The sequence below is a fragment of the Molothrus aeneus genome, chromosome 8, assembly GCF_037042795.1.
Source record: "Molothrus aeneus isolate 106 chromosome 8, BPBGC_Maene_1.0, whole genome shotgun sequence".
NCBI classification, from domain to species: Eukaryota; Metazoa; Chordata; class Aves; order Passeriformes; family Icteridae; genus Molothrus; species Molothrus aeneus.
The window spans coordinates 15,498,088-15,508,623 of NC_089653.1; the positions used below are offsets into that span (position 1 = coordinate 15,498,088).

Here is a 10,536-nt window from a genome sequence, read left to right on the forward strand (position 1 = left end):
ATATTAAGTGATTTGCAGGCAGAAAAAAAAGGTTTGATGGAGAGTGGTGTATGGGTCACATTGGTGTCTGAAATGCTGAGCCTAAAGATCACAGTCTCTGAAGATTTCACCATCAGGAAAGTAACAATGAAAAGTACTAAATAATAAAGTACTATTGGGGGTTGCCCAGTAACTGAGAGTGCAATAGTCTAATGCTTTTTCTGTGAGCTTGTACTTGGGTAAATATTTAGGCTTTTAAAGCTTTAAATGACAGGAGCCATTGCATAGGGCATTGCACTGTGGAAAGCCCTGGACTATGTTTACTCACAGATGGTCTATTACTTGTAAGGTCCCATAGAGGCTTTTCTGTTCGTGCAATTCTTGTGCAGACTGCAGAAAAGGGTGGTCTTTGGGTTCAGTGGTGACCCAGTCTCTCCTTGGACCAAATTTGCAAAGATTGGCTTCCAAAAAGCCCTGGACGACCCCAGCTCTTGGTCAAGAGGTGCGAGACTGATACCTCAAACAGGCCTGGACTGCCCTATTTCATTGCAGCCAGACGGTTTTGGTCATGTTTGGGTTTTCTTTTGTAAGACACAAATTATATTCTTACTGAAACAGGCTGGTAAGGCTTCAAAGCAAGAGAGGGAAATAAAAATGGAAAAAAAAAAAAAGAAAAGAAATATTGCCTAGCAATGAGAAACAGCCTGAGGCTGAGTTAAGAGCACTTACTGTGAGTGAGTGGATATTAGTGCCTTCTGTTGACAGAGACAGCACTAAGAGGGCATCCTGTCTGGCTGCACAGCCTCTGATTGCCCAGCAAGCAGCAATCTCAAATAAATATTTCCATCTCCTAGGCAAGAAGATTGCCCCCTTGCCTGTGTGGCAACAGCTCCATCCCTGCACAGGCCATGGCTGGCTGGGGCTGCCTCTGTCACAAAAAAAAAACCCCACACAGCCTGCACACAACTGCACACAGCCTGCACATAACCTGCTCACAGCCTGCACATAACCTGCTCACAGCCTGCAGCTCAGGCGTGGCTGGAGCGAGAGCAGAGCACCCCCAGGGACCTCTGGCACGAGCAAGCACTGGGGTAATGATGATGCCGGGGTTTGTCCCCAGGAGATTTAACTGGAGATGTGTTGTGGTGATGGAAAGAAGACATTTAGATGGGTACCAGACTGTAGAACGGAGTAGGGGGTGGACACCACGACTCTGCTCACCACAGGGCTCCTCTGCAGTGGGGGCTGTTGGTTTCCATCCTTCTGCCAGACTGCAGAAGGGTTCAGTACTCCCCTCCCTTACAGTGACCTCACAGGGTTCTGGATCAGAGAGCAAAAGGGATTAGCAAGACACTGTGCGATCCTTCACTGGAAACCCCAGCAAAATAATGAGATTAAATAACAAGATGATCTGAGTAGGGGAGATCTTTATTTATCTTAATCTAAAAATGCAGAGGATGGGAACAAACAAACAACTGACAAGAAATATAACCCCAGTGTAATTTTTGATTATTGGAAGAAGACTCAGTTTCATCGCATGACTGTTCTGGTGTCCTAATTATGAACAGTTTCACCGGCTTTGTAAATACACTCAGCAAATGTGGCAATAATCACTGAGCTGTTGTAAGAGCAGGGCAACAGCATTGCTAAAACCTTTTCAGCCACGTTGACAATTGTGAGCAGATGTGCTAAGAGATGTATTTTTTCTATGTAAAGGATGAGAAGGACCTTCTGCCTTAAAAACATGTATTTGAAGAGAACAAAATTATCCAGATATCAAACAACTTTCATTTTTCTACACAAAGAAGTAGGTAATAGCAGGCCAAAGAGAGATTTATACAAGCAGTACTGTTGACTTGAATTAGCATCATTTTTTAAATCCAGATTTTTTCCCAAAGCCAGACATTGCTTCTGCAGCCTGTTCGGCCACTTTTTCTACTCCATCTTGTGCTGTCTTGGAAGCCTTGTCAAAAGCTGCAAGAGAGGGAAAAAGATAAGCAGAAAGTTGGAAAAATGCAACATGGTTTAATACTTAGGATAGAAGAGAGGTGTGAAAATTATTAGACTACAAAAAAAGGAGTGATGTATCTCCAAAAAAGGTTCTGGATATTTTGCTGCCTCCTCATCTAACATCAACAGGTGCCCAAGCCTGCCCTTCTTGTCACATCCATGGAGCTGTTGAAGGTGTCAGCTCTAAGGGGATACTGCCAGTGCATTTTGGCTTTCATGAAATATTTTAGACCCCAAAATTGCAATTCACCCCTCACACTTGGAATCTTATTAAATTATTACAAAAAAACCCAAAGAGCCTAGTTTTTAATTTAACTTGTTCCCAATGCCCAGCTGCAAGATACCAACACTTGCTTGCCAACACCTTTTCACCTGCAGGATCAGTAATGTTTGACCCCAGCAGGTGCTGGGATCCAGGGTAGGGCTGGACCTGGACAGACCCCTGCTCTCAGGGCTGTGGGGGGAGCAAGATGTAACATAGAGTTGCTTAATCCTCCAAAAAGAAGTGCTGTCCCCACAAGTTTTCTAAATAGGAAGCCAATGTCTGAATGCTGTGTGTGAGACTCAGTCTGCCAGTACATGTGTGGAGCTACTAAGTGCCAGATCCTGAAATCCTTCTGTGAGATTTATACAGGTTGTTAAAAAATCATTAAAGTTGTTATAAAATGTTAAAGGTTATACAAAATGATCACTGAAACCAAGGACTTTTAGGCTGAGGACACCTGTGGGACAGAGGAGAATGAGCACGGGCCGCTTCTGGCTTGTGTTGAGCTGCTCCATCTTGATTTGAATGTCATTGCTCCTACCTTTCTGGCTTGCCTCTGTAATCTGGTTGACTGCATCCTGAGTGGCCTGTCCCAGTGTGTTTGCTGTAATTAAGGGAAAACAAAATCAAAATCCTTCCCAGCCGTTGGTGTTTCTGGTTACTGGAATTCCATACCTCAGTCAGCTTTCTGCACGCCTGCAGCAGGCTGTGCCCCTGGCAAGGGCTTGGGCTGGTGCAGAGCAGGCTGAGACTGTGCCCTTCACAGGGCACCCTGGGCACTGTGTGCTGCCACAGCAGCTTGCCCCGAGATTAGCACTCACCTGGCACCTACGGTCAGCTGAGCAAACCAATGGCAGAGAAGCAGGAGATAAGAAAAGATTAGCAGTGAGTTGGAATGATGACATTTAGCTGCAAGCTGCTTATTTAACACTACACTTGCTTTTATTGATTTTTCTACCTTATGCTTGGGGTAGGTTGGCCATCTAACGTGCATTTTCCCTATGGGCCATTTGGGACTAGAGCCTGTTCTAAAATGGAAGCAAGTGCATTAAACAGAGCTGGACAGGAGAAAGGAGATTTTTACAAACAAGATAAGAATAGAAGAAGAGGAGCAGAAACTAGAAACATAACAGATAAACTCCAGAATATGAAACATTAAAAAAAGTGCGATGACTTGCAATTGTAAGATAGCTGATTTTATGAAACAGTGAAGTACCTCCTCAGTGGCAGGAATACATTCAGGATGCAACAAAGACTATTTTGTTTTCCAGAAAGGGGTTCTGTAATGTTTGTGGGGCTACTGCACATTTGTCCCCAGATGTATGGAAACTTTCTGTAACTTCAATATAATCAATGATGTTACTCATATATTTCAGCTATACAAGGAAGTGTTTGCAGGATCAGACTCCAGAACCAAATAAAATCAAATTATAAACTACCAGGAAAGAGCAGCAGGCAGACACGGTATATTCCCTAAAAAGGAATAAAAAGCTACTATAAGCTGTACACATTTTGCAATTTTTCATTTGAAGGAAAAGCTTTTATGCTTTGCATTGAAAAGTTGGTTTCCAATGCCCAGTGCTAATGACAACAATGGTCAGCCTTAGAACATGGGCATTGCTGTGACAGAAATGTGCATACAGGGTTTTTTAAACCCTGCAGTCTGGTGATCACTGCTGAAGAACACAACAGAAACATGTCCTCTACATCACAAATCATCCATTGCAATCAATGTAGTTACATTACCAGAAGGCACTGACAGGCCAAATGGCAAATGTTAATCAAAGCTTAATTCCAGCATACTAAAAGGAGTGCTGATTAAAAGCCACTGCAGAGCATGAAAAGAGACCACCCTGAGCAATGCAAATGGTAAATACAGAAGGGTGTTATAACCAAAAAATGCTTCGCTGCTCTAAAAATATCAAGTTTAACATTTTGGAGAGTGATAAGAGTTGGACAATGCCCAGGAGCCACAGAGGGAGAAGTGAGTGAGTGGGTTGAGGCAGCTTTGAGAGCCATGGCTGGCCTGTGGTCTTCTCCAGGTGATGGCCAAAACTTGCAAAGTGAAGAAAAAAGAGGAAGCTGTGTCCTGCTAGCACCAATGCAGCTATGGGTTGTAGTTATTTAGCAACTAAGCCCCCTTGCAAATATACAGCAATATTAAATCTTTCTTACCAGCATCTTTTGCTGCACCTTCAGCTTGTTCCTTCAGTCCCTGGAAGCTTTTACTTGACATTGTGGCTTCTGGCACCTGTTGAAGTCCTCTCCTTTGATAAAATTGAGCACCTGGTGATGTATAGCGCACTATGTGATAGTGTCCTGACTTGTTCTGGCTTTATACATCTGCCAGGAGACCTGCTGATTCTTTTGGGGGTGACTGGTACAATGGGTGGAGTTCAAATGTGAAGAATGAGAGCTGAAAATAGAGAAAAGCTGTTTATTTACCCTCCCTGATGGGAGGGTGTGCCCAGATTGAGATTTTTGCTCCATCACGCTGTCTTTGTTTGTTAATTTGTGCCGTTTGTTTTTTCATAACCAAAACTGCAAAAAAACCTGTTCCACCATCACAGGCAGAGGAAAGCCACTGAACTGAGCTTTACAGAGTGCTGGAAAACTACTGAAGTGCAGTGTGTGGGCATGGCCAACTTTCATCCCCACCAGGCTGACTTCCTTCTCCTTCCTTCAGCCCCTGAGCACACCCTCATGAGAACAGAAACCAGCCCAAATTTGTTTCTGTTCTTGGCAGTTTTAATCACAACCCCCTTTTCTTGTCAGGTGGGACAATGTTAGATGAGAGCTGTAATGTTAGTGAGAGCTGTAATTTATGTGTATTTTTTTAAGAAACTGTTAATCTGGTCATCTTTCCAGTTGCCTGCTCAAGGTGGATTGCAAATCCCATCATCACAGAAGGCCTTGCCTGGGTAAGGCAGGTAATCAGTGCCAGCACTAGCAGCTCTCAGGGGAAGGGAAAAAAAAAAGCCAAATTAGCAAACCCACATTTTCCTACTGTGGCTTTGTGGTAAGATTCTTTTCGTTCAGAAATTATGTTTAAACTCACTTCCTTTCCTAACATTACCACATTAATAAAAGTTTCTGGCTTTAACCTCTGCCATTTCCCAGGTTTCCACTAGCCTTTGGAGTTTATATTTCCTGCCATCAATCCCCAGTACAAAGGTGCTTTGTACAAGTAAACTATTGGCAGAGTCAGGAGCCAAATGGCTCTCTGGCTTTGTGGGGTTTGGGTTCCTCATTGCCATTTTCCAGAGTACAAAGTGGTCTGTTCAGATGGCCACACTCATACCCATATTTTTCATCCTGAGAAAAGATTAGTGTTGGTAAACAGGGACAGATGCCACAGATGAACCAGGGTGGGCACTGACAGTTCTCATAAGTCTAGGACTTCATTAGTACCCAAGTGAGGAAGAGTCACAGAAAACAAGGTTCTGAGTATTCCTCTGCCGCTCCTACTCAGCCTGTCATTTCAGAGAGCTCTTGTCAACTTTTGCACCACTCCTTTGTTATTTCAAACAGCAATTCTCTTTCCCCCTCAATGGGTCAATTAGACTTTTAATTATATATTCACAGCAGGTATCTTTTTCGATTCCTTGCTGAATTCTTTCCTGGAATGATGTCCTTACTTGAATTTGCAAAAACTCAGATAAAAAGACACACAGTATTGTGGGGCTCTGGCATTTTTTTGAACCAAATCATTAACAGAGACCTACTTATTTTTCTTTCCCAAACCTGAGAACGCAGCCACACCAAAGCCACCTCAAACAGGTGGATTTCAGCTGTTCTCAGCCCATTAGTCAAGTAGATTAACTGTTGTGTGGAGTGTTAGTGAAAGGAAGGAAGAAGCTCTCAGGAATCCACCAGGCAGTTTGTCACAGCTCAAGAGAAGATGTGCCCCGGATTCAGCAGCAAATACCTCCCAGATGCCCTCCCTCTTGTTTCCACTGCTGGGTTTTCAGTGCAAGAGCCCTGCAGGTGCTGCCTGGGATAGTCTGCCTGAAAGGGACACCAGGAGTTTAGGAAACCATTTAAAACTGAAGCACACTTACATCAAACATTAAACATGCACCACATTAGAGCACTATTTTATAGACTCATAATCAGTTCAGGTAAATATTGCTCTCTAATTCTGTTCTAATACCTACCTAGATTTCCCCAGCTCCAACTATTATTCTTCCAAGTGGAAATCTTCAACATTTTGGGCTCAATATGGGTGTCTGATCTGTGCCACTGCTTGCTTTGTCTCCTGCTCAGAACATTAGGTAGCATGAATTCCTGAGTACAACCCACACTGCTGACAGCATGGCAGTATGACTCCTTATCTAATGTAATCTTATCTTTAGCATTAATATAATTATTCTTATTCAAAACTGAGAAAAAGAAAAGTGAGCAAATTACTCTTGCCCAAATTGGCATGGCATGAGCATTATAATGCAGAGCCTAGAGCAGAGGGAAGAGGGACATCTGCATAGTATTCATTCCATATGATGGTACCAATAATCTGTGCATCAGGTGGCAGGCTGAGTTACAAAATCACAGCAGAAAACAATGGAATATATTGCATAATATTTATCCACTCTGTGAGTTAACATTACTTTTTAGAAGACAATAGTAAGCCTTTTGAACTGATGTTAGATATTAATTAAGAGTGCTTAAAAATGAGGATTTGAAAGGGTGGCAAGCTAGTTTGGACTTTTGCTCCATTCAGCTCTCAGTATCTGCTGAGACTGCAGGTAGAAGTCCTGGTTAATGCCAGCTGGGGCAGGTACCACAGTGTGGGTAGAGCCACACGCCAAGGTGCCCCCAGAATTTCAGGCTATTCCAAAAGTTTCTCCACCTGGCAATGCCAGGGTGCATCACTGACAGTGGCCAGGACCAGAAGTCCAAAAGTGTCAGCACCCCCAGCAGCACTGTCTGCTCACCGGTGACACAGAACATGTCTGACTCCCTCCTCTGTGTCTGACTGCTTGGGCTTTTTCTCCACATTCTGCACCTTCACAGTCTGTTGCTTGTGATGAGCAGTTATTTGTGTTTGGGGAAAAGAAACCCAAAACTGATTCTTTAAGTGCTTCACAACCCATAGCCCTGGAAATAGTTAGCAACTACAAATACGCAGCCCAAGCAGCTGTGAGGGAAATCTAAAGCACCACGGGGAAATTAGAAATTGTTCTGGTTTCCTTTCCTTTCACACATCTTCTGTGGCAACTTTGAACACCCTCTCATATATCAGTGACATGAACCCTTCTGCTGATGAAGGTCAGAAGTAATTAATCAGAGCTACAGCTTATGTTTTACGCATGAAAATGGGCAAGTGAGGTTAATTAAAAAGTGTTGAATTTTATTTGGATTTTCTTAAATTTTAATTTTATTAGGGTTGGGATTTATAGATAGGTGTGGTGTCCATTAGCAAGGCAAATGCAATGATGTATTAGGGCTAAAAAATTCTACATAGATCACTCCAGACGTTCACAAAGTGTGCAATGTTCAACATACATGGCTGCTAAAGGAGACTGATATTAGTGTGGAAGGGATGTGATGTTTATGCCATGAAACAGAACTGTTTTAAGAAATGCAATTGTTTGCTCATAGATAATTATTCTAAGTCATATGTCAGTAATTTAGGATATCAAACTAAAGTTGTTCTAATTAAGCTAAATTAGCTGTATGGTTCAAATTTTGAAATACAGTTCTGGGAGAAAAGTAGGTTTAACTGATTCTTCCTTTACACAGGTGGTAACATTCTCCAGGAATTATCCATCAGCTCTGCTTCAAAGCATGAGATCAACATAAGGCCAGTGCAAATGGAGTTCTTTACCTTCTACTTTTTCAATCTTGAGGTAACATCCAGGTGAAGTGTCACATTTCTGCTGTCATCTGGAGCACCTGAAACAATCCTTAAATACTGGGACTGCTGTGGAGTCTCACAATATCCTGCAGATTCAGGATTAGAAAAGACAAAAAATTGTCAGGTCTTTAACTTAGAAAGGCTAGGAAGATGAGAAAGGCTTGACTCCCACCTTAAAACCTGGCATGGGACTGGGGAAATAAATAACTGGTCCTATCCCAGGAGTGACTGGCTGGGAAAGCTGAGGATGTGAGCTGGGATGTAAAGTCTACAGGAGAGCTGTGTATATTTTCTAGGCACACTGAGAGGAAGGAGGGCTGTGGCTCTGCCCTTCTGGCACACAGTTGTGCTGCCCACCCCACGCAGGTTTAGTGGGAGGGGAAGGGTGGAGAAGCAGAGCTGCCTTGCATGCTGGGATCCACACAAAAAAGCAGTGCCAAATCTTGACACAGAAAGTCTGTGCTGCTTCAGACTCGTGTGGGTAGGGGTTTGTCTGATAGTCAGAAAGTGCACTTTTGATTTGACCTTTTTCTGCTCTGCTATTAACAGCATGGAGTATCTTGTGATTTGGTAGGGTTTCAATCCATCTATGAAACAGTTAAACCGAGTTTCAATGTGTCGAAGAGGTGAGAATGTGATTTTATAGAGAACAGTATTATAAAAACAGCCCTTCAGTTTTTAATTGGGTACTCAGTTTTAGTACAGGCATTATGCAGACAAAAAACCAGGATTTTCAAATGAAGTGGGATTCTAAGTGTATTATTACCTGATTTGCATTTAAATTAGTGGAATGCTGTTTGGGATATTCTGTAGAGAGCCACTGCTTCCTCTCCTTCATCCCAGACAAACATCTTTGAAAAATCAGGCCCTGCATGCCCTTCAGCCCTTGGCTAGGACATAACTGGGGGGAGCTCACAAAGGCTCTGAGCTCTATCAGAACAAATCACTCAAAAAAGCTTAACTGCAGTTTTACATGGAAAGGAAGTTTTGCTATTACAAGGGGAAAATAATGGATTTCAGCACTTTGTTGGTCACTTGTATGGAGAGGTTGATGCAACACTTGGCAGCAGCTGTTCCTGGCTCGTTGGATCCCCTCAGAGGTCAGAGTGCAAGTGCACAGAGTCCTCAATGGGGACAGACAGTGGCCACACTGTGCCTGGCACTGGGTGCTGTCTCATCACAGTGGGATTAAGTTAACAGCTTGTGTGACAGTGGTATCACATGTACAAAGTCCACTTCAATAATTCACAGGGTGAGATGAGTTAAAGAAATTCTTGATTGCACAAGACCTGTCAGCAAAAAATAATTTTGCTAGTGTTTGCTTCCCTCAGCACTTACCTGGGGCAGGGGGTGCCAGTACTTCCATAGTGAAAGTACCTTCTCCTGTGGGATGTTTCTGATACATCTCCTCCATCACTGCACTTTTCACTTTCCTTCCATCACCTCTCATTACACTTGTCTGAATACTCACTGAAAGCACAGACTTCCTTTCAATGAACTAAACAGACGTACAACAAAGTTTAGTTGAACAATTAATAGACAATATTTTGTCTCTTTAATCAAAGACCATTCTACTTCAAAAGAAACAAGTCCTCACCTTTCTTACCTCTGACAAATGTGGCTCAGACCTCTGGCTTCTGCTTCCCACAGCTGGGTGACAGCCAGTCTGAGACAGGGACAGGGAGGAAATAGAGGCTCCCTGAGCCATTTCATGGGCACAGCACTTCCCTGTTCCCACTCACTGACACAGGGTACTCATGTGGAAGGAAACTGCATGTCCTGGTGTCTGTCTCCAAGACTTTGGACTGCCTGTGCAAGATGCATAAACACTCTCTGGGCTCTGACTGCCATGGGACTAGACCAGACCTGTGCAGGGACTGCACCTGCCTGGGCCCAGAGCAGTGCTCTCCCACTTGAGAGGCAGGCAAGTGCAGAGGCAGATCTGTAGGAAACATTTGGACACTTTTGGTGCCCAAACGTTGGCCAGTAGTCAAGCAGTGTTTTCAGTCCCACAGTTCCATATACAGGTGTGTAAATACTGGTAAAACAGGGAAGGAAACACAGAGAGCTGCATGCTGCTCTCCCCAGCAGCCACATAGCTCAGTGTGGCAGATGTGACACAGCATTCTTAGCTCAGTAATTACCATTCTCTCCTGGTTTAAGCCCTTGGAACCAGGGGCAAAGCCTGCTTGAGAGATGGGCATTTGGGGAGCAGCTTACTGCTCCTTTGAGTTAGAGCCTGCTCCTGCCTCCCACGCATGCCCTACATAGTGAAGGCATTCACCACTGAAATTTTGCAAAACACTTTTTTTGAAACGCTTTTGTTTGTATCCCCATAAAGCAAAGCTTTTGAGCAAAAGGTTTTTCTGTGTCTCTCTAGTGAGCACTGAGAATAGACTCCAGCCTCCTGCTGCTGGGCATGAGT

General features: G+C 43.5%; 1 protein-coding gene across 2 annotated transcripts; it reads right to left on the reverse strand.

Moving 5' to 3' along the window:
• Positions 1–1,404: 1,404 nt before the first annotated feature.
• On the reverse strand, positions 1,405–8,378 carry LOC136559684 (adipogenesis regulatory factor-like). 2 transcript variants are annotated; one of them, XM_066555042.1, is made up of 6 exons: positions 8,284–8,378; positions 8,082–8,197; positions 6,412–6,512; positions 4,430–4,670; positions 2,796–2,858; positions 1,405–1,953 (listed from the first exon to the last, which is right to left on the reverse strand). In XM_066555042.1, exons 4-6 carry the CDS (start codon positions 4,488–4,490, stop codon positions 1,847–1,849), a joined length of 231 nt encoding a protein of 76 aa, XP_066411139.1. In that variant the 5' UTR covers positions 4,491–4,670; positions 6,412–6,512; positions 8,082–8,197; positions 8,284–8,378; the 3' UTR covers positions 1,405–1,846. The 2 variants fall into 2 exon arrangements, with proteins under 2 accessions (XP_066411139.1, XP_066411137.1); XM_066555040.1 differs by lacking the exon at positions 6,412–6,512.
• Between the last annotated feature and the right edge of the window lie 2,158 nt (positions 8,379–10,536).

Excerpts from the sequence above, each read along its gene's own strand:
- LOC136559684 (XM_066555040.1), bottom strand. The coding sequence starts at position 4,490 with ATGTCAAGTAAAAGCTTCCAGGGACTGAAGGAACAAGCTGAAGGTGCA. Across the intron at positions 2,859-4,429 it reads AGGTGCAGCAAAAGATGCTG|CAAACACACTGGGACAGGCC; the intron begins GTAAGAAAGATT and ends CCTTAATTACAG. Across the intron at positions 1,954-2,795 it reads TACAGAGGCAAGCCAGAAAG|CTTTTGACAAGGCTTCCAAG; the intron begins GTAGGAGCAATG and ends CCTCTCTTGCAG.